The sequence below is a fragment of the Schistocerca cancellata genome, chromosome 1 (assembly GCF_023864275.1).
Source record: "Schistocerca cancellata isolate TAMUIC-IGC-003103 chromosome 1, iqSchCanc2.1, whole genome shotgun sequence".
NCBI lineage: Eukaryota > Metazoa > Arthropoda > Insecta > Orthoptera > Acrididae > Schistocerca > Schistocerca cancellata.
The window spans coordinates 1,156,504,768-1,156,529,620 of record NC_064626.1 but is presented as its reverse complement, the minus strand read 5'-3'; the positions used below and the strand labels follow the sequence as shown (position 1 = coordinate 1,156,529,620).

General features: G+C 44.1%; 1 protein-coding gene across 1 annotated transcript in view; it reads left to right on the top strand.

Annotated features, from left to right (window-relative positions):
• LOC126093314 (prostaglandin reductase 1-like) overlaps positions 1-23,687 on the top strand; it is a 29,309-nt gene extending 5,622 nt beyond the window's left edge. The window contains exons 2-3 of the mRNA XM_049908712.1: positions 17,551-17,898; positions 23,004-23,687. Coding sequence (XP_049764669.1) covers positions 17,551-17,898; positions 23,004-23,456 — 801 coding nt within the window. The 3' untranslated portion in view covers positions 23,457-23,687. The remainder of the gene's footprint in view (positions 1-17,550; positions 17,899-23,003) is intronic.
• The last annotated feature ends 1,166 nt before the right edge of the window (positions 23,688-24,853 follow it).

The window sequence follows — 24,853 nt, the reverse complement described above, 5'->3', positions numbered from 1 at the left end:
TAAATGCACAGAGAGAGTAGATAGGTGGAAAAATTACATTGAAGGACTCTATGAGGGGGAAGAATTGTCTGATGTAATAGAAGAAAATGAGTCGATTTGGAAAAGATGGAGGGTTCAGTATTAGATTTTAAAAGAGCTTTGGAGGACTTAAGATCAAATAAGGCAGAAGGGATGATAACATTCCACCAAAGTCATTGGGGAAGTGGCAAAAAAGCCACTATTCACGTTTGGGTGTAGAATGAGTCTGGGGACGTGCCATCCGACGTTCGGAAAGCAATCATGCACACAATTCCTAATACTGCAGGAGTTGACAACAGCTCATGCATCCAAGTTGCTAGCAAGAATAACATACATAAGAATGGAAAAGAAAACTGAAGAGGTGTTAGATGACGATCGGTTTGGCTTTAGGAAACGAATTCTGAGGTTGCGGTTGATAATGGAAGCAAGACTAAAGAAAAATCAAGAAGTTTCATAGGAATTGTCGACCTGTAAAAAGCGTTCGACAGTGAAATGGTGCAATATGTTCGGAATTCTGAGAACAACAAAGGTAAGCTATAAGGAGAGACGGGCAATAATATACAAAAGACCCAACAGGGAATAATAAGAGTGGACGACCAAATATGAAGTACTCGGAGTAGAAAGGGTGTAACACAGGGATGCTATCATTCACCCCTACTGCTAAATCTGTATACCGAAGAAGCAATGATGGAAGTAAAAGAAAGACCCGGAGTGGTATTAAAATTCAAGGTGAAAATTTGATTACGATTCGCTGATGACATTGCTGTCCTGAGTGAACGTGAAGAAGAATTACATGATCTGCTGATGGAATGAACAGTCTAATGAGTACAGAATATGCACTGAAAGTGAATCGAAGAAAGACGAAAGTAATGAGAAATAGCAGAAATGAGAGCAGCAGAAACTTAACATCAGATTGGTGGTCACCAAGAAAGTGAAGTTAAGGAATTCTGCTACTAATGCAGCAAATTAACCAATGATGAACGGAGCAAGGAGGATATCAAAAGCAGACCAGCACTAGCAAAAAGGTCGTCGCTGGCTAAGAGACGTCTACTAGCCTTAATTTGAGGAAGAAATGTCTGAGATTATACGTCTGGAGCACAGCATTTTATAGTAGTGAAGCAAGGACTGTGGGAAAACTGGAAAAGAAGCGAATAACGTCATTTGAGATCTGGTGATACAGACGAGTGTTGAATATTAGGTTTATTAATAACGTAAGGAATGAGGATGGTCGGCGCAGAATCGGAGAGGAAAGAAATATGTGGAAAACACTGAGAAGAAGAAGGGACAGGGTGATAGGACATTTGTTAAGACATCAGGGAATGACTTCCATGGTACTAGAGGGAGCTGTAGAGGGCAAAAACTGTAGAGGAAGACGGAGATGGAGTAAGTGCAGCAAATAAATGACGTAGGTTGCAAGTGCTACTCTGAGATGAAGAAGCTGACACAGGAGAGGAATTCGTAGCAAGTTGCTCAAACCAGTCAGAAGACTGATGAATCAAAATACCAAAAAAAGGCATCTTCACACTACAGAAACTGGTCACTGCGCACGCAGTCCAAAAAACGATGCAAACAATTCGGTAAAATGTGATTACGATACAAAAGAAACACTTGGTTCAAGTATCATGAAAGAAAGTTGTATACATAGAAGAAGCTAGGAGATACTAGAAGGTATCAGATAGATTATATAATGGTAAGAGAGAGATTCAGAAACCAGATTTTTTAATTGTAAGACATTTCCAGGGGCAGATGTGGACTCTGACGACAATATATTGGTTATGACCTGTAGATTAAAACTGAAGAAACTGCAAAAAGGTGGGAATTTAAGGAGATGGGACCTGGATAAACTGAAAGAACCAGAGGTTGTACAGAGTTTCAGGGAGAGCATAAGGGAACAATTGACAGGAATGGGGGAAAGAAATACAGTAGAAGAAGAATGGGTAACTTTGAGGGATGAAGTAGTGTATGCAGCAGAGGATCAAGTAGGTAAAAAGACGAGGGCTAACAGAAATCCTTGGGTAGCAGAAGAGATATAGAATTTAATTGATGAAAGAAGGAAATATAAAAATGCAGTAAATGAAGCAGGCAAAAAGGAATACAAACGTCTCAAAAATGAGATCGACAGGAAGTGCAAAATAGCTAAGCAGGGATGGCTAGACGCCAAATGTTAGGATGTAGAGGCACATATCACTAGGGATAAGATAGATACCGCCTACAAGAAAATTAAAGAGACCTTTGGAGAAAAGAGAACCACTTGCATGAATATCAAAAGCTGAGATGGAAACCCAATTCGAAGCAAAGAAGAGAAAGTTGAAAGGAGGAAGGAGTATATAGAGGGTCTATACAAGGGCGATGTTCTTGAGGACAATATTACAGAAATGGAAGAGAATGTAGATAAAGATGAAATAGGAGATGTGATACTGGGTGAAGAGTTTGACAGAGCACTGAAAGACCTGAGTCGAAACAAGGCCCCGGGAGTAGACAACATCCCACTACAACTACTAACACCCTTGGGAGAGCTGGGCCCAACAAAACTCTACCAGCTGATGAGCAAGATGTATGAGACAGGTGAAATACCCTCAGACTTCAATAAGAATATAATAATTCCAACCCCAAAGAAAGCAGCTGTTGACAGATGTGAAAATTATCGAACTATCAGTTTAATAAGCCACGACATCTACATCTACATCTACATCCATACTCCGCAAGCCACCTGACGGTGTGTGGCGGAGGGTACCTTCAATACCTCTATCGGTTCTCCCTTCTATTCCAGTCTCGTATTGTTCGTGGAAAGAAGGATTGTCGGTATGCCTCTGTGTGGGCTCTAATCTCTCTGATTTTATCCTCATCGTCTCTTCGCGAGATATACGTAGGAGGGAGCAATATACTGCTTGACTCTTCGGTGAAGGTATGTTCTCGCAACTTTGACAAAAGCCCGTACCGAGCTACTGAGCGTCTCTCCTGCAGAGTCTTCCACTGGAGTTTATCTATCATCTCCGTAACGCTTTCGCGATTACTAAATGATCCTGTAACGAAGCGCGCTGCTCTCCGTTGGATCTTCTCTATGTCTTGTATCAACCCTATCTGGTACGGATCCCACACTGCTGAGCAGTATTCAAGCAGTGGGCGAACAAGCGTACTGTAACCTACTTCCTTTGTTTTCGGATTGCATTTCCTTAGGATTCTTCCAATGAATCTCAGTCTGGCATCTGCTTTACCGACAATCAACATTATATGATCATTCCATTTTAAATCACTCCTAATGCGTACTCCCAGATAATTTATGGTATTAACTGCTTCCAGTTGCTGACCTGCTATTTTGTAGCTAAATGATAAAGGATCTATCTTTCTGTGTATTCGCAGCACATTACACTTGTCTACATTGAGATTCAGTTGCCATTCCCTGCACCATGCGTCAATTCGCTGCAGATCCTCCTGCATTTCAGTACAATTTTCCATTGTTACAACCTCTCGATACACCACAGCATCATCTGCAAAAAGCCTCAGTGAACTTCCGATGTCATCCACCAGGTCATTTATGTATATTGTGAATAGCAACGGTCCTATGACACTCCCCTGCGGCACACCTGAAATTACTCTTACTTCGGAAGACTTCTCTCCATTGAGAATAACATGCTGCGTCCTGTTATCTAGGAACTCCTCAATCCAATCACACAATTGGTCTGATAGTCCATATGCTCTTACTTTGTTCAATAAACGACTGTGGGGAACTGTATCGAACGCCTTGCGGAAGTCAAGAAACACGGCATCTACCTGTGAACCCGTGTCTATGGCCCTCTGAGTCTCGTGGACGAATAGCGCGAGCTGGGTTTCACGTGACCGTCTTCTTCGAAACCCATGCTGATTCCTACAGAGTAGATTTCTAGTCTCCAGAAAATACTAACACAAATTCTTTACAGACGAATGGAAAAACTGTTAGAAAATGACCCTCGCTTCCATACATGGCTAAACTCCATACAAATCCTTTTAGAAACGACTTCCTGACACTTAAATCTATACTCGATGTTAGCAAAATCCTCTTCTTCAGAAACGCTTTCCTTGCCATTGCCAGTCTACATATTATATCCTCTCAACTTCGACCGTCATCAGTTATTTTGCTCCGCAAATAGCAAAACTCATTTACTACTTTAAGCGTCTCATTTCCTAATCTAATTCCCACAGCATCACCTGATTTAATTTGATTGCATTCCATTATCCTCGTTTTGCTTTTGTTGATGTTCATCTTATATCCTCCTTTCAAGACACTGTCCATTCCGTTCAGCTGCTCTTCCAGGTCCTTTGCTGTCTCTGACACAATTACAGTGTCATGGGCGTACCTCAAAGTTTTTATTTATTCTCCATGGATTTTAATTCCTACTACGAATTTTTCTTTTGTTTCCATTACTACTTGCTCAATATGCAGATTGAATAACATCAGGCATAGGCTGTCTCACTCCCTTCCCAACCACTGCTTCCCTTTCATGTCCCTTGACTCTTGTAACTGCCATCTGGTTTCTGTACAAATTGTAAATACCCTTTCGCTCCCTGTATTTTACCCCTGACATCTTCAGGATTTGAAAGAGAGTATTCCAGTCAACGTTGTCAAACGCTTTCTCTAAGTCTACAAATGCTAGAAACATAGGTTTGCATTTTCTTAATCTATTTTCTAAGATAAGTCCTAGGATCAGTATTGCCTCACGTGTTCCAACATTTCTACGGAATCCTACCTAATACTCCTCGAGGTCGGCTTCTACCAGTTTTTCGATTCGTCTGTAAAGAATTCGTGTTAGTATTTTGCAGCCGTGGTTTATGAAACTGATAGTTCGGTTATTTTCAAATCTGTCAACATCTGCTTTCTTTGGGATTGGATTTATTATATTCTTCTTGAAGTCTGAGGGTATTTCACCTGTCTCATATATCTTGCTCACGAGATGGTAGAGTTTTGTCAGGACTGGCTCTCCCGAGGCTGTCAGTAGTTCTAATGGAATGTTGTCTACTCGTGGGGCCTTGTTTCGACTTAGGTCTTTCAGTGCTCTGTCAAACTCTTCACGCAGTATCATATCTCCTATTTCATCTTCATCTACATTCTCTTCCATTTCTACAATATTGTCCTCAAGAACATCGCCCTCGTACAGATCCTCTATATATTCCTTCCACCTTTCTCCTTTCCCTTCTTTGCTTATAACTGCCTTTTCATCTGAGCTCTTAATATTCATGGTAGTAATTCCCTTTTCTCCACAGTTATTTATAATGCAATTAAATATCAGAGGTTAAGGTAAATTTTTACGTATTAGTACCATTGATACTTTTTCTAGCATCACAGAAGTTTGAAACCCTCCCCACCCACCCGCTCCCACCACCGTTAGGATTAATGGTGGGAGGTGGAGATCAGTGTTTGACGTTCCGTCGACAACGAGGTCATTGGATTGGAGCACGGTCTCTGATTAAAGGAGGATGGGCAAAGAAAGCGGCCGTGCCCTTTCGGAGGAAAGATCCCGGAATTTGCCTTAAGGTAATTCGGGAAATCAGGCAAAACTTGAACCAAGAAGCAGATCACGGGTTTTAAACGTCGTCCTCCCGAATGGCAGTCCAATAGTCCAACGTGCTAACCACTGCGCTACCCTGCTCGGTAGTCGAGATTATTACTGCTCCTCGCAGAAGAAAGCAGAAGCAGTCATCGCTGCAAGCAGAACGCAGCACCTGGAAGTTGGTTGTCCAACGTGCGGCTTCGTGGTAAACTGTCGGGAAAGAATGATTGGTTCAGTAAAACGATGCCGTAGTAAAGTACTCAGGCGAAGCAGTCTGGAGGAGGAGTGGTTTCAAATATTTGTTGTAAGTCCTGAAGTCGAAATCTGCTCGACTGCCGCCTCCGAGACTGATGACGAAGTTTTCACGCCAGCGTACTTCTTAGTAGACGAAAGAGTTAATACTTTCGCAAGAGGGATCGCGCCCTCAAACTCAACTGATTTGGTGAAAGAATTAAAGCACCAGCAGAAATTAACAGCAGACCTCTGGGATAGTTAGAGCAACGAGTAATTCATCCTACATACGAACTTTTATCACAGTCCGACCGTCTGTGGAAGCAAGAATATTACAATCGTCCTCATCGTCCAAGAAACCTTGCCCCCAACATACGCAGAAAAGGCGGAGGGTAAAGGACTTACGAATTGCCCGGCAAGGAGTTTATCGGACTGTTATTCTCACTTCTTTGGACGGAAGAGAGTTTGTGAGGTTAATCCAACAGATTATATTTTGCGGGCTGTCCAGTGTAACACGATAGCTTATTATAAAGGGGAGAGACACCTTATTCAATCACAAACATGGGAGCGCGGACGCACAGGTGGCGGCTAAGATCGGTTCATACTCGTGTTGACAGCCGAAATCAGCTTGGCAAGAGCACGTGGAGGGCCAGTTTCACCCTGTGCTCCGCAGATGAGGTTATCTCTGGACGTCCACCGGCCGCTAAGGTGACCGCGTGACTGTGAAAACCCGTAGGTTGGGCTGCACAACGGCTGCTCGTTTCTCACGGCCGCTTTTCGAGTGCAGTGCAAAAATAAACCTTGCCTCAAAATTAATAAATATCGAGCCATATATGAGTGAAGACGTGCCTTCGATATCCGCGCTAGTTTATAAGTTATTCCTGAGTTGTGGAAATAAATACCTCGGCAACGCATTATGCTATTGAAACTAACGAGGTGTCTAAGGGTACATCTGGTACAACTGTATCGGACTGTGATAGAAGATTCACTGAAATTATTCACATATTTAGATGAGAGGCCGAGAAGTGTATTTCACCCAGTTAATAACAGCTTTTCTTACTGAATAAACAGAAAAACATTAAAAGTAGCAACAGTAATGTAAACTTTAGATATACAGGAAATGATTTATAGTATAATTTAAGTTGTTTGTTAATACTTACACTTATAAACCCGTAAACGGAGGAAAATCATAGAAAGTATTGTTTATAAGCAAACTATGGCAGACAAAAGATAACTGATAAGAGCATAATATTTATCGGAGAATTTCCTTGTGATCTGATGTGTCGTATGTGTATAAAAGTTTAAAATTAAGAGTATCAGCGGTTTTTATATTCGCGCGAGGGATTAGCCGAGCGGTCTGGGGCGCTGCAGTCATGGACTGGGTGGCTGGTCCTGGCAGAGGTTCGAGTCCTCCCTCGGGCATGGGTGGGTGTGTTTGTCCTTAGAATAATTTAGGTTAAGTAGTGTGTAAGCTTAGTGACTGATGACCTTAGCAGTTAAGTCTCATAAGATTTCACAAACATTTCAACATTTTAGTTTTTGTGTTCAGTAGTTTAAGTGACTTCAGTATTCCTGGAACGAGATTTCTCGGGTGAACACCGGCATTTTGCAGGGGAGTCTAGCTTCGGACGCCGTTGGACGGTGTCAAGCTGTGTTAGTGTGTGTTTCGAGAAAGTTTTATCTGATGAGCGATGAAATAGGTGCTAGTTCGCGTTTGTGAATTATTCTGATTGGCTTGTTGTTTTTCGGATTGCATGTGATACAAGCTACACTTAGAATGTTTTACTGTGTAGCCCTTGTGGAATTATAGTTTGAGCTACTGTGGAACTTTGACGATTTTCTAAAGAAAACTCATGCAATTAGTCGTGTTTTGAAATAAACTCGAAACTCTGAAACTTTAAAAAATACGTTAATGTGTATGCGAATTTTGCATAGCAAATTCCGCCTGCTTTCACATTAAATACAGTTGTGGAACATTGTGTACATTGCGACGAATATGATTTGGTGCCCCATAGACGAAACGTAACCGAACTTCTTAAGTCAAACAACATTTATGGGGGCTCATTAGAGTGTTCGCGCTGTGTAGTGTGTGGGTAAATACACTCCTGGAAATTGAAATAAGAACACCGTGAATTCATTGTCCCAGGAAGGGGAAACTTTATTGACACATTCCTGGGGTCAGATACATCACATGATCACACTGACAGAACCACAGGCACATAGACACAGGCAACAGAGCATGCACAATGTCGGCACTAGTACAGTGTATATCCATCTTTCGCAGCAATGCAGGCTGCTATTCTCCCATGGAGACGATCTTAGAGATGCTGGATGTAGTCCTGTGGAACGGCTTGCCATGCCATTTCCACCTGGCGCCTCAGTTGGACCAGCGTTCGTGCTGGACGTGAAGACCACGTGAGACGACGCTTCATCCAGTCCCAAACATGCTCAATGGGGGACAGATCCGGAGATCTTGCTGGCCAGGGTAGTTGACTTATAGCTTCTAGAGCACGTTGGGTGGCACGGGATACATGCGGACGTGCATTGTCCTGTTGGAACAGCAAGTTCCCTTGCCGGTCTAGGAATGGTAGAACGATGGGTTCGATGACGGTTTGGATGTACCGTGCACTATTCAGTGTCCCCTCGACGATCACCAGTGGTGTACGGCCAGTGTAGGAGATCGCTCCCCACACCATGATGCCGGGTGTTGGCCCTGTGTGCCTCGGTCGTATGCAGTCCTGATTGTGGCGCTCACCTGCACGGCGCCAAACACGCATACGACCATCATTGGCACCAAGGCAGAAGCGACTCTCATCGCTGAAGACGACACGTCTCCATTCGTCCCTCCATTCACGCCTGTCGCGACACCACTGGAGGCGGGCTGCACGATGTTGGGGCGTGAGCGGAAGACGGCCTAACGGTGTGCGGAACCGTAGCCCAGCTTCATGGAGACGGTTGCGAATGGTCCTCGCCGATACCCCAGGAGCAACAGTGTCCCTAATTTGCTGGGAAGTGGCGGTGCGGTCCCCTACGGCACTGCGTAGGATCCTACTGTCTTGGCGTGCATCCGTGCGTCGCTGCGGTCCGGTCCCAGGTTGACGGGCACGTGCACCTTCCGCCGACCACTGGCGACAACATCGATGTACTGTGGAGACCTCACGCCCCACGTGTTGAGCAATTCGGTGGTACGTCCACCCGGCCTCCCGCATGCCCACTATACGCCCTCGCTCAAAGTCCGTCAACTGCACATACGGTTCACGTCCACGCTGTCGCGGCATGCTACCAGTGTTAAAGACTGCGATGGAGCTCCGTATGCCACGGCAAACTGGCTGACACTGACGGCGGCGGTGCACAAATGCTGCGCAGCTAGCGCCATTCGACGGCCAACACCGCGGTTCCTGGTGTGTCCGCTGTGCCGTGCGTGTGATCATTGCTTGTACAGCCCTCTCGCAGTGTCCGGAGCAAGTATGGTGGGTCTGACACACCGGTGTCAATGTGTTCTTTTTTTCCATTTCCAGGAGTGTATATTCGTGCAATAGCACGCGGGTGCTCCGAGCTGACATAGCACTTGTGAACAGTTTAAAAATTTTCACTGACTTGATGAGAGATACTGTGATTTATTTCGCCACCCACACCACTTGCAGATTCCAATACAACCCATGTGGTCGCACCAGGGTGCGAAGGATTTCGCAGCACACTGAGGTTAAGTATTGTTTTCCGTTACCCAGTACTGCACGAGTATGTATTTATTCAAATCTTCTAACCCATCTCCTTCTTCCCACTCTGTCCATATTCACTTCTCAGCACTCTCCGTCCATTTTCTTCTGCCCTTATCCCTGTCTATCCGTTTCCCCCTCCACTCTCTCTCCATCACCTCATTCCCACCTCTAAATTCATGTCCCCTTCAGCCCTCTTAAGTTCATCTCATCTTCCCCTGACTAAGTTTCTCAACCTCAACCACCTTGCGTCACTTTTCTCCGCCCTCCTCTCCCTGTCCCTCTCCTCCTCCCCCTCTTCCTGTCAACATCCTGATCCCCACATCTCTCTGTCCATCTCTTTCTGCCCTCCCTCTGTTCATTTTCCCCTCCCCCTCTCGCTGTGCGTCCCAACCTCTTCCCTATCACTGTCCGCTTCCTCTTTCGCCTCTCTCTCTCCACCATCTCCTCATTCATGTCCATGTCCATCTCATCCTTCACCCTTCTCTGCCCATCCCCATCTCCCCACCTTCCGTCACCAAGTTATCACACCCACCACAATCGCAGGCTTATGGTTATTACGCGCACAGTACAACTTTCCAGAAGTAAGTAGTATGTGTACCAAGTTTGGTTAAAATCGATTGGAAACATTAGGAGGAGCTTTTTCCCATGCCTTGCCAAATTGCACACATGTCACATATAGAGGGAGACAATTACTCAATTACTCGTTTACGAAAAAAACGTACTAACTACGTTGTGCACACACTTTATTCAGTATGTAAACGACACTACATATATTTGAATTTGGGTTATGACATGTTCGATATGGCTGCCATTATTGGCGATGATGTGGCGCAGACGAATAGCGAAGTTCTGCATGACCTAATGAAGTATCAGACCATCGATGCTGTCGAGGACCTCCTGAATAGCTGTTTTAAGCTCAGCAATAGTTTTGCGGTTCTTGGTGTATACCAAACCTGTAATGTGGTCCCACAGAAAGAAGTCGCATGCGCTCAGATCCGGAGAATATAGTGGCCAATCGAGGTCCATACCAGTGGCCTCTGAGTACCCCAGAGCCAGAGTGCGGTCTCCAAAGTACTCCTCAAGGACATCAAACACTCTCCTGCTGCAATGGGGTCGAGTTCCATCTTGCTTGAACCACACCTTTGAGAAGTCATGGTCACTTTGGATAATGGGGATGAAATAATCTTCCAAAATCTTCGCGTACCATTTGGTAGTCGCCCTGCCACCAAGGAATATCGCACCCATTAATCCGTGACTGGACATCGCACACCACAAAGTCTCCCATTGAAGGGAATAGGCTTCTCGATCGCGAAATTCGAATTCTCAGTCACCCAAAAGCGTCAAATTTGTTTATTAATGAACCCATCCGAATGAAAGTGGGCTTCGTCGCTGACCCAACCATATTCACATCAAAATCCTGTTCGTCAATTCGGTGGTTTTGGCTAAACACAACTGCTGTTCCATGGCCTTAGGGCCTAATGGCTGACGGATTTGAATTTTGTGTAGGAAGAGTTGCAGGTCTTCAACAATAACTTGTCGCAGTGGCTCCCAGTTGATTCCAATCTGTTGTGCAATTCGTCTGATCGATTTCCTGGGGCTAGTTTCAAACACAGTGTTTGTCTTCTCGATGTTTTCAGGCGTTTTCACCCTTTTTGGTTGACTGACATTGCCAACACTGTCGTTACGAACGCTACCCATTCTCTCAAACTTTCGAATCAAATTCTCGATTGTTAGCACACTTGTACCAGTTGTCTTCAGTTTGAACTCGGTTGCAAATTTCCTTTGAGCCGCAACTGGTCTGTTATTGCTCGCACAGTAGGCCTTCGCAAGCGCTATATTCTGAGGTGCGTTCTGCCGTGACACTTTCACGTTCAAATGGCCAAAACAACTAATTCCCATCATGCCTTGCGGCCAACGGTATAGTTAAAACGTCCTAGTACACTGTTCAGAAGTTATGATGATTTTATTTCATATAGTTCAATAATTGTCACGCTATATGCCTGATCCGTAGCGAATTTCACTATGCTGTTTCGTCTTCATCAGCTCAACATTTATGACGTCGTATTTCCTGAACAATGCGTTGCACGATGATATACCATAAAGTCATGCATGATGTGCAATTTTTCGCCCATTTCAATTTTTACGACGTCATGTCTGCTGAACTAGGTGCCGTAAAATGACTTAATTTAGTTGGTACATGAAGTGGTATGTCTGGGTACCGTCTGAGCTGTGTGTTGTGAATAGAGTTTGTAGTAAACAAGTAATACATTAAAACGTTGTGCATGATGCCACACTTTGCCAAACATGTCTGTATTTGACGTCATATCTCCTCCACTACTCGTCGTACTATGATTACTTTCGTAGGTACATTCAGCGGTAGATGTGTATACCTCCTGCGAAAAACGTTGTGTGTAGATTAAGTACCAATGAAGTAAGAAATTTAAATGTCTTGCGTATGGCTGCAGTTTATCACGCGTCTCAGCGTTTATGAAGTTATGATGAGTTATATGTTGTTTAATGATATAACTTTTCTGGTACATTCAGTGGTATATGTGAATACCGCCTGCAAAACGTGTCATAAATATAGACAGTGGTAAAGAACTTATAAATTAAAACGTCGTGTTTCATTCGGCAGTTTCGCTGCATGACCAGTGAAAATGTAATGAGCGATAAACTTTTTCCTTTCATCATTTTGAGGAGGGTTTTCGGGGAGAAATAGTTTCCTAAACGTTTTAAATGTTGTACAAAGTTAGTTTCAAGTCACTCAGCGTTCTCATTCTCAAGTAATGCATGACCAAGTTAGGGATATATCCGCGTCGTGGGATACACTTGTTTTTCATCCTCATCCTAGACCCTCTGAAAGCTACATTGTTCTAACCCCCACAGTGGTTCTTTCCAAGCAGTAAGTGATATCTGTACCAAGTTTGGTTGAAATCCGTTAAGTGGTTTAGGGGATGTGGAACATACATACATACATATACAGGATATTTCACAGCTAACTTTGTAGAGGTGACATAGTAGAGAAAGGTTTTCATACGAACCCACATCCAGAAACGTCATCCATCGATACTACAGAGCATCAAAGTTATTGGCCCAGTCACCTGTAAATTTATGTATGTGCAGGGTGATACTGTGATGATGTTACAAACTTTCTGGGGTGATGGAGAGGGATAAATGCATCACTTTGAGGTGGCGACAGTTATAAGCGGAAACGTTCTGATACTTCTGACAGTGGAATACAGGGGATGGGCAAAATAATGTGAACACCTGTGCTTACTTGGGAATGTTTTATTAATAGGATGTTGGACATCCATGTGCCCATAATACGGCTGTGATTGTTCTGGGAATACTGGCATATAGTGATTATATAGTCTCCAGTGGAATGTTATGGCACTCTTCGATCAGAACCTCCTGCGCTTCAATGTCCTACACAATGGTTCGATAATGTTCAAGTCCGGGAACAGTGCTGGCGAGAGAAGACGCTACAGTTCATTTGCACGCTCCTCATACCTAGATTGTACTGTCCTGCCTGTGTAAATGAGAGCATTATCGCCCTGAAATATGGCATCATTGTTGGGGGACAACATTTGAATCAAGGGGTGCACCTGGTCACCTAAAATGCTCACATAATCGCTGGCTGTAAAATGGCCTTGAGAGCAATGAGGGGACCAGCTAAATACTATGATATGGCTGCCCACACAATCACGCTTCCACCTCCATACTTCACCGTTGGAATCAAGGAATCAGGATTGAAGGGATTTTCTGGCGTTCTCCAGACTTAAACCTGGCCAGATGTTGGAAATATCGAAAACGTTGACTCGTCGGACCGTATGACGTGTTTCCACGAATCAGCCGTCAGGATTTATGCCCCTGACACCATGTTTTACGTGTCTTTGCGTTGGTTGTGGTCGCTACTGGTTTCGGTATAGCAGGTCGTCCACTAATATTCGTTTTACGGAGTTCTCGGCAGACAGTGTCGTTGGTTACAGGGTCTCGAAAATGGCTATTGAGCTATGCAGTCACTTTAGCCGCCGTAGTTTGGTGTTGTTTTCACACAATTCGTGTTATCGTACGACGAACTATCTCATTTAGTTTTGATTTGCGCCCACTATTACGTTTACCCGATGATGTCTTTCCATGTTCTGAGTAGGTTGTCATAACTATTGAAACCGGTGCTCTTGAAGCATCCAATAAATTGGCTTTCTTGGTTACTGCTCCTCTAGCTAATCAGGGCCCCACAATCTGCCCTGTTTTTAAGTCTGTTAGGTCTTTCACTGCAAGTCGACCTCGGCCTCTGAATGCAAGTACGAAGTGTGCACTACTCGTAAACAACCTACACTGATGCCTAGCCTGTACTGAACTTGCACAGTCCAGCGCGCCACGTGCCTTACCCTCGTTGTTGACCGTCAAACACAACCATCTCGTTGCTACCACTGTTTGCATTGTTTTGCATATCCCCTGTACATGTTACGGTACTGTTGTTGTTAATGTAAGGTATGCAACTTTCAGAGGTGATAGTATGGACCAAGCCAAGACAATATATTCGGGATACATGGGCTCTGAAACACATACTTTAAAGAGCTATTTGCAGTTGTTTAATAAAGATGTTTCACATTAGCGAAGATGATCAAGTGTTCCTCAGGTTTACATTTTAGAGCCATGTTTACTGGACATCTTTTCTTGTTTTCTTACCGACAACAGCAGCAGTACATTGTCGATGAGCTCCTAAATGGCTGTTTTCACCTCATCGATGGTGTCGGCGTTATTGCTGCACGCCTTGTTTCTAATATAGTCCCACAAAAAAGGAGTCGTTACGTTCAAACCATCCTGCTCGACGAACATCCGCAACTGAGCATTATACTAGAGGTTAAAGACATAGTGAAGGAAAACCGCCGAGTGACACTGAATGACACGGCAACATGCTTACAGATTAGTCGTGGGTCAGCACATCACATTGTGCATGATGTGCTCCAGTTTCACAAACTGTCTGCAAGATGGGCGTCACGGTAACTGACTCCTGAAATGAGAGAACGACGTGTTGATGCTTGTGAAGAACCTCTTCGGCGCTTTGAACGAGAAGGTGATGGCCTCCTTGCAAGAATAGTTACTGGGGACGAAATCTGGGTTCACTTCCACCAAACGGAAACGAGTGGCTTCCTTATCCGCCATACTCACCAGACCTTGCTCCAAGTGATTTCCATATGTTTAGACCACTCAAAGACGCCATGGGAGGAGAAAAGTTCCGTTATGTTGAAGAGGTACGCCACGCGGTGCATGAGTAGTTGCGCGGACTACTAAAAGAATTTTTTCTAAAGGAATTTATGCACTTTGTAAGCGCTGGAGGACTTGCATTGAGCGTGGGGGGAGATTATGTAGAAAAATGATACAGCTTTGTACCACTACTGCACAATAAATAATATTTAAAAAATATTTAAAGTTTTCATTTGACTCACCCTCGTATTATTACGACCGGTTTCGGGCTCTCATAAGCCCATCCTTAGGTGTCGCAACTGTGCTGTGGCCCCCGAGCGCCCCCGAGTGGACGTGTAATAGGTGCGGCTTGCTACCCATGAGCGCAGAACAGACAGTCACTGTTCTGCGCTCATAGGTAGCAAGCCGCACCTATTACACGTCCACCGTGGCGCTCGGGGGCCACAGCACAGTTGCGACACCTGAGGATGGGCTTATGAGAGCCCGAAACCGGTCGTGATAGTAAAAGAAATTTACTACCGAAGCGGTATTTTCAACATCTAGCGCTTATGTTCAGTTCCGGAGAATATGGTGACCAATGGAGGTCCATGCCAGTGGCACCTGGGTACCCCGGAACAAAAAATGCGATCCCTAAAGTGATCCTCCAGGACATCACTCTCCTCCTTCGATGGAGTCGAGCTCCGTCCCGCATGAACCACTTCTTATCAAAATCTGGGTCACTTTGGATAATGAGGATTAAATCGTCTTCCAAAACCTTCACGTACCTTTCGGTAGTCATCGTGCTATCAAGGACTATCGCGGCGATTATTCCGTGACTGGACATTGCACACCACACAGTCATTCGTTGAGGGTGAAGAGACTTCTCGATGGCGAAATGCGGATTCTCAGTCCCCCAAAAGCGCCAATTTGGATTACTTACGGACCCATCCAAATGATAGTGGACTTCGTCGCTATACCAAACCCAGTGCTTACTAATTCTCATCATGTGCCGCGGCCAACTGTGCAGTTTTAACTCCCTAATGCAAACTATTCAGAAGTTATATAGTCATATAGTTCAATAATTGACACCATGTAAAGTGACGTTTCTGGACATGGCTTACTATGTAAAACTGTACTGTAAAAATGTACTATGTACTTTAAAAATGTACTATGTCCTCTCTACAGCCTCTGTAAACATTTAGCAAAACAAAGAAATATATAAATGAACATGTGAAATTATATAGAGTACACAAGTTTTAAAACGGCCCAGACTACACTCGGATGTTGATGGACTCGATCCAGTGGAGTGCCTCGTGGAGCTTCTCGATGCCAATTCAAGGGAAGCGTCTGACTGGACAGTCATTCACATTGTGGCTCATTATTTGAGTGTCACCACAGTCACACACACTGTCACTTGAAAAGCCCCACTTCTGCATGTTGTATTTGCACCTACCCTCTTCAGTCCGATATCTGTTTAGCTGCTCCCACACCTCCCTTGGTTAGTCGAAGCCTGGACCTGGAACTGTTGGATTGTCTACAAGTTCGTGGTTGTGGGTACTTGTAGCTTGCCAATCGCGTTTCCACTCTGCGTTCTGGTCGAATCCTGTGGAGAGCATTTCGACTCCCATTTCATATGCTGATCTTTTAGATTTGAGCCGTTTCCTGGGCAGTGATCGCAAATCGTCATGAAGAGGGATCGAGTGGTTTTTAGAAACTTGCTGACAGAGGTCGTAAAGAGAAGCTTTTCGACGGAGGTCTGGTGTAGGCCAGACTGTACCACTAATTACTCTCATAACTGAGTTCAGTTGGATGCCTACTTTCACTACGTGGGAGCTTCGGAGCCAAATTGGTGCACACACCGGACTGTACTACCAATTACTCTCGTAACTGAGTTCATTTGGATGTCTACTTTCACTACGTGGGCGCCTCGGAGCCGAATTGGTGCACAGTGTTCTGCTGCAGAGTATACCAGTGCAAGAGATACTCCTCGGAGGACTGATGTGGTTGCTCCCCATCTACCGCTGGCCAGCTTCCTCACAAGGTTCACTCATGGTTGTATCTTCTTGGCCAGGTTGCAAAGGTGTTTTTGTATGTTAAAGTTCTGTCCAGAGTGATTCCCAGGTATTTTGTGCTTTCGTTTTATCTGACTGTGCCAAGAGGGCCGAACTGTGGACTGATCTTTGCTGATGAAAGGCGATTAGAGAGGTGGAACAAGTTTACCTCGGTTTTAGAAACATTTGGTCTCAGTCGCCATGTCTCAGAATACTCATAAATTTTAGTAAAGCTGTTCGTCATGTGTTCTTCACATTCATAAAGGTCTTCACTCTGATATGAAATTGCCACGTCACCTGCATATTGAAATTTTCGGCGTGTCAAATTGGGCAGGTCAGCTGTGTAAAGGTTGAATAACACTGGAGCAAGAACAGAGCCCTGAGGTAGTCCGTCACTGAGTACATGTCATCTGCTTTTCTCTTCTCCTTGATGTACTTTAAACCGCCGATTGCTTAACATGTTACTTAAGAGGTTGCCTAGAGTTCTACAAGTTATTGATAATTCCAACAGTGATTACGAAATTAACAACAATATGAAACTTATACAAATGGCGCTTTTCAGAGCCAACCTGGAAACGTACTTACTATATAACTGTTACAGTATGTGTGGGTAATATGGTCTCAGTAAGCGAGCATGTTGTAAATTTAAGTGGCATGTCTTACTTACATAACACGGAGCTGTACCAAACAGAAGCCATTTCAAAAGCCCAATACCGTGTTATACAGACATGTGGTCTCCTGCGATTGAATTTCTTTTTCAGCCTTGGTTCCACTGCTGTCATACTGGCAGCTAGTTTTCGGTCTGGTTGGTTCCAGGTGGCGCGTATCGTCGAGAGCCGTTCGCCAGAGTACCCAGTTGGACGTCACGTGGTCGCGTCACTAGGATGGCGTGACCAAACAGTGATCAGCGTGGCGCCGACGGATGACGACAACCTGCCGCCGATGCTGGTGCCAGACTACGGAGACCTGCCACTGTCGCTGGCGCTTGGAGTGTTGGGCATGCCGGGAGCCACCGCCTACTTCGGACTGCTCGACATCTGCCACCCCAAGCCTGGGGAGGTGGTGGTCGTCAGTGGCGCGGCGGGTGCCGTAGGCTCCATAGTCGGCCAGATAGCGCGCATCAAGGGCTGCAAGGTCATCGGCATTGCGGGCTCCGACCTAAAGGTAATCATTTAGTGTGAGTTCTCCCATTTAATTCTGTTCCCTTTTTATTTGCCAATTTCCTAAGAGTGAAGACTACTTCGTTAAGGCCGAAAAAATGACACTACCATCCATGCAAGAGATATTTCCGGTACGAAATTTTCACTCTGCAGCGAAGTGCGCTCTGATATGAAACCTCCTGGCAGATTCGAACTGTGTTAGGCACTGAGACTGGAACTCGGGACCATTGCCTTTTGCGGGCAAATACTCTACCAGAAGAGCGTCTGTGAATATTGGAAGGATGGAGAGGAGGTACTGGCAGGATTGGAGTTGTGAGGGCGGCTCGTCGATCGTGCTTCGGTAGCTCAGTAGGTAGAGCACTTGCCTGCGAAAGGAAAAGGACCCAGGTTCGAGTCTCAGGCTCTCACACAGTTTTAATCGGCCAGGAAGATTCATATCAGCGCACATCCGCTGCAGAGTAAAAATTTCATATTGGAAACGTCCGCCAGGCTGCGGATAAGCCATGTCTCCGGAATACTCTTTCTTCCAGCAGCGCTAGCTCTGCAAACTTCGCAGAAGAGCTTCTGTGAAGTATGGAAGATATGAGACGAGGTACTGGCAGAACTGGAGCTGTGAGGGTGGATCGCGAGTCGTGATGGTGAGCTTAGTCGCGAAAGGCAAAGCTCCCGAGTTCGAGTCTCGGTCCCTCACACAGTTTTAATCCGCTATTAACTTTCATGGAAGAGGTACTTTAAAACAGAGTGGGGCATATCAGCAGAAGGGAGTTCATATTCTGATAATTACAGAGTGGAAACGGAAACTTAACTCCATTCTATCTCTATGACATGTGGCACACCGTGTATCCCAGGAGGAATCAATAATATTCACGGGTACTAAGGGGACGATCATTTGAATCGAAAAACTTCACCCTGACATATGCCTAGTTCCGAATGGTTTCCAAGATTGAACACATTTAATCTTCTTTGTTATTCGGCATAGAAAAAACTACTTTTGAACCTGAATTTTACGTGCGCATTCTATAGAGCAGTCCCAAATCAGTCTAATGCGGTACATTTTTTATCGATATGAATCAGCTGGGAGAGTAAAACATGAAGGATAACCCGATGTTGTGTGGCGGTAACAGTCAGCGTGGGCTAGGGCGGCCATGTACTCGTTATTCTTACTTTTTTAGTGTTCCTGCTAATAGATATCTATATAACAGAAGTATTACACTAAACTATATCGAATGGGCAAATAAAATTCCTCTTTAGAAATAGTTCTTCAATATCGGATAATACAGAAAATAAATAAAAATATACATTAAATTCGCTATATATCCGAAACCATTTGGAATAAGGGTGTATGTCCACATGAAGTATTCTTTGCTTCAAATGATCATATCCCTGTCATATCCAACAATACTGACCATTTCTCCTGTTTCACCCTGTACAACGTATCTGTTATTAAGGGTTATTCTCAAGTAGGGGAGAGTCCTGAAACTTGAAACACTAATAGTCTTTAGCGTCTAGTTAGTCTTTATTGGGAAATACAAGAAGTACTCTGGAAAAGTTAGCAATTTACAAATATGAAAAATTTTTACAAAGTAGGAGTACTTAGGAAAATTATAATGTTCAGCTGTAAATGCGTTACAATCGGCTACTCAATAATAGGCAGTAAGTGGAGTCGAATTAAGAAGAAGTATTATAAAAAGACAGTTGATGTTGTTGTTTTTGTGTGGTCTTCAGTTGAAATATTGGTTTTATGTAGCTCTCCATGCCGCTCTATCCTGTGCAAACCTCTTCAATTCAGAGTAACTACTGCAACATACATCCTTCAAAATCGGCTTAGTTTATTCATCTCTTGGTCTCATTCTACGACTTTTAACCTCCACATTTCCCTCCAATACTACATTCATGATCGCTTGATGCCTCGGAACGTATCCTACCAATCGATACCTTCTATTAATCAAGCTGTGCCGCAAATTCCTCTTCCTCATTAATTGCATGATGTACCCAGCTAATCATCAGTATTCTTTATTAGCACCAAATTTCAAAAGCTTGTATTCTCTTCTTGTTTAAACTGTTTATCGTCCGTGTTTAGCTTCCATATACGCCTACACTCCTTACAAATACTTTAAGAAAAGACTCCCTGACACTCATGTAATGTTAACAAATTTCTCTTCTACAGAAACGATTTTCTTGTTATTGCCAGTCTGCATTTTATATCCTCCCTACTGGACCATCATCAGTTATTTTCCTTCCCAAATAGCAAAACTCGTCTTCTACTGTATGTATCTCATTTCCTGATCTAATTCCCTCAACATCATTTGATTTTAATTCGACTACATTCCACTATTCTCGTTTTGCTCTTGTTCATGTTCATCTTATATCCTCGTTTCAAGACACTGTCCATTCCATTCAAATGGTCTTCCCTGTCCTTTGCTGTCTCTGACAGAATTATAATGGCATATTCGAACATCAATTAAATTTCTTCTTCCTGGAAAATAATTCCTACTCCAAATGTTTCCTTTGTTTCCTTTGCTGCTTGCTCAATACACAGATTGAATCACATTGGGGATAGACTACAACACTGTCTCACTCCCTTGTCAACTACTGGTTTCCCTTCGTGCCCCTGAACTCTTACAACTGTCGCCTGGCTTCTATACAAATTGTAAATAGCCTTTCTCTTCCTGTATTTTTGCCCTGCACCGTCAGAACTTAAAACAGACTATTCCAGTCAACATGGTCAAAAGCTTTCTCTAAGTCTACAAATGCTACAAACGTAGGTTTGCCTTTCCTTAACCTATCTTCGAAGATAAGTCATAGGGTCAGTATTGTCTCAAGTCTTCTTACATTTGTACGGAATCCAAACTGGTCTTGCCCGGGGTCGGCTACTACCAGTGTCTCCATACGTCTGTAAACAATTCGTGTTAGTATTTCGCAACGGTGACTTATTGAACTGATAGTTCGGAAATTTCCACAATTGTCAGCACCTGCTTTTATTTGGAATTAAAATGGCAGTTATAATTTAAAAATATTTTCAGGCAGTACCTACTCCCAGCTAACATAAATTTCCATTTTCAGTACACGGAAACCTGGTTAGACATCGATGAAACATAGTTCATTTTCTAAGTATCATATGTTCCATGGTAAAAAGCCTACTGGCATTTCAACATAGAAGATGGTGCACGTCTGACGAAGTATGGCTTAACCACCCAAAATATGGCTGCCCAAATCATAACCGACCCCCACCATGCTCCACACGTGGGACGTAAACTTGGCCAGAAGCTGGAAACGATGTGCAACCAGACTCATCCGTCCGAATATCATTTTTATCTTGCTCTTTTGACAGTGTTTTAAGGTTTCAGCTGCATATTTTCTGTTACGGTCATTTTATTGTGACTGATACCTGGTTTTGGAACTGCAGCTCGCCCTGCGATTCCCTGAATATGTTGTTTTGGTGCTGACAGGTTTCGCGAGTGGGACATTCAATTCTGCAATCCATTTTCCGTCACAGTTTTCTTAAATTTCACAAGCTGCGACATTGTCGCGAGTAAAACAATGACCCGAATATATAATAAATTTCCTTTACTTTAGAACTTTTAACATTGCAGCGCGTCAGCAATCGTGAATAATTTAATGATTATAAAGAATCCGCCTTGACTGCAAATTGAAACCGGATGTTGACCTAGGTTTCGGCGCGGATAACCACGGTTTCATCGGAACACGCTAAAACTACAAACTGCCTATAGAGGCATGGTCCAACATGAATACAGAACGCCCAAAAGGCAAAAGACTCGCATAAGATGTAAAATAAACGGTACGTGTGTACCACGTCAATAGCTGTGCTTATCTCAAACGTCAGAAGGGTGCTTCCTCACCCCAGCCAACGTTCGGTGGGCCGCGGGCACTCAGGTAAACTCTACCTGAGAGCTAGTACAGCTATTGACATGGTACACACGTACCGTTTATTTTACATCTTATGCGAGTCTTTTGCCTTTTGGGCGTTCTGTATTCATGTTGGACCATGCCTCTATAGGCAGTTTATGCGAGTCCTTTGCCCTATTGGGGGTTCTGTATTAATGTTCGACCATGCCTCTTTAGGCAGTTGGTAGTTTAAGTGTGTTCCGAAGAAGGCGTGGTTATCCGCGCCGAAACCTAGGTCAACATCCGGTTTCAATTTGCAATCGAGGCTGATTCTTTATAATCCTTTGCTTTACATACATGGTCACAAACTTTTTGTCAACAGATTACCGGTTTCGGTCTATAAGAACCATCTTCTGATCCGTTTTATAAAAACAATGTCCTATGGCAGCAGTACATTCGGACACTGTTTTTATAAAACAGATCTGAAGATGGTCATTATCGACCGAAACTGATAATCTGTTGAAAAAAGATTGTTACCAAAGACGAAAAGTAAGGAAATGTTTTATTCAACGACCATTTGTCAAGATCAGTCACCACATACATTCTCCGCGTTGTCACTTAGCAGATGTTGTTTCTCCACTTTCCTTGTATGCGGTATAAATCCTGAATACGGTACCTCTTGAAACTTCAGCAACTTTAAGTATGGAAGCATCCATCATACAAACAGTTTGCCAACGTTCGATTTCACTCACCTCCAGCATAATCCACTCGCCACTACACAGACCAGTGGTTCTGGTCACGACTGTCATTTGTGACGTTTTGAGGAGATTCACAGATGCCGTTGGTGACCAAATACAACAGCGCAACAAGCGTGTTTCGCTAGTTCAAAAAAATGGTTCAGATGGCTCTGAGCACTATGGGACTTAACAGCTGTGGTCATCAGTCCCCTACAACTTAAAACTACTTAAACCTAACTAACCTAAGGACATCACACACATCCACGCCCAAGGCAGGATTTGAACCTGCGACCGTAGCAGTCGCGCGGTTCCCCACTGCGCGCCTAGAACCGCGAGACCACCGCGGCCGGCTGTTTCGCTTGTACTTGCACTGAAGTTGAAGTATAAATTTCTAGCTGTGTTTCCAAATTTTTGTCCAACCATTGTATTTTATATGGTCTTCACACTACTAATCGTGCATGACGCATGAATTTGTCCTTTTTTTACATGTAAATAATTTTCTTTCTCTGTTGCATTCTATCTGCAGGTCAAGTGGCTGAAGGAGGAGCTAGGTTTCGACCACGCCTTCAACTATAAGACGGCGAACGTGGAGAAGGCGCTGAAGGAGGCTGCCCCAAATGGCGTTGACGTCTACTTCGACAACGTGGGAGGCGAACAGAGCAGCGCGGTGATTGCTAACATGAGGCACCGCGGTCGCATATCCGTGTGCGGCTGCATCTCCACCTACAACGCCACCAAGATGGCCATGGCGCCCGTCGTCCAGATGCACATGGTCGGGAAGGAACTGAAGATGGAGGGCTTCATTGTGACCCGGTGGCTCGGCCAGTGGGACAAGGCGTTTAAGGAGATGGCACAGTGGATCAAGGAGGGAAAGCTCAAATACAGGGAGACGGTCACAGAGGGCTTTGAGAACACGCCAGAGGCTTTCATCGGCATGCTCAGGGGCGAGAACCTGGGTAAAGCTGTCGTTAAAGTGTGACATCACTTGTCCGTGTATCTGGAATTCTAGAGTTGGAGCACTATATTAAGGAACACTTCGGCAAAAGTGGCACATACTATAAATGGAAAGACAGTCGCCAGCTTGTGTTACAGTGGGTTTCCAGCCATATCACGACTTTTGTAAATAAGTGGGATTGTCGACTCCGTCAGACCTTTGTATCACAATTAATTTGTTATTTCTGTGTGGATATAAATAGAAACTTTGTAATAACACAGGAGTCGTTACAAATTTCCCCTCACACCACTTAAACCTACATTCTACATATGCTATAACTAATTTACATTTTCTTCACCATTTATATACTCTTCCATTAAAACGACGTTATCAAACAAACTTAAGAAGCATAGTAATTACTTTTTAAGTGCTTTATTGCCTGGTACAGTCAGACGAGTTGTAAAACGAATTACGGAAGCTTCATATTTGAGCTTTGTGTTAATTCTTCACAAGTGCTATTATCAATGTGATTTACAGTAGAGCGTCGATTATCCGAACGTCGGTCAACCGAACGACCGCTTAACCGAGCTTTGTACTCGCTCGCACCTGTTACTCTCCCACCATACCGTCCATCATCCCCCTCACTCCCAAACCAAGTTACCCACAGTAGTCGCCGCACTGCGCCACCGCTGGCGAACACTGCTTCTAATGGGGCCTTCACAAGGCGCTGCTGACCGGCCAAGCCGCCAGTCGCAGTGTTTCAACTATCAGCACACTTCTGTCGGCTTGGCACTGGCAGTAGAATTAGCGGCAGTTTATTTTATTTAGCGTATGGCTATACATGCAACATTAATACATCAAGTGTTAGACATTAAAATCTTATAACAATCATGAATATAAATTATGTTTATATTGGTCAGTTAAAAGGTTATATCGAGGTTTGAGATCCATTCTAGCGCCGATGGGGATGCCTCCAGGAAGTCGGACCATTTCCCTGCATATGCTCGCAAGGAGCATTCACCATGGATGTGTTGGATCGTCTGTCTAGGGGCACCGCAGTCGCATTCTGGTGACACCGCTCTTCCCCATTTGTGTAGTGAATCCGCACACCTGCCATGTCCAGTACGTATTCGATTTAATGCGGACCATGTTTTCCGTGTTAGTTCCATTCCAGAGATGTTGCAATTATAGCTCTCAAACCAGGTCTGTAGTTGGTCATTTATCTTTTGGTTCCAATCTAGTCTCCATTGTTTCATGTGGTCATAGTTATTATTTTGAAGCTGCTCAGCTGTGCGTATGGGTGGCTTTCTTGATTTCAATAGAGCGTGTCGCAGTTGTGAGAATTCTTCTTTAATTGGTAGTTCTGGTTTTGTCTCAATCTTTCTGAATTCGTGCTGTAGGGCCGCTTTTCTACGCAGGTCCGGGGGCAGAATATTACATAG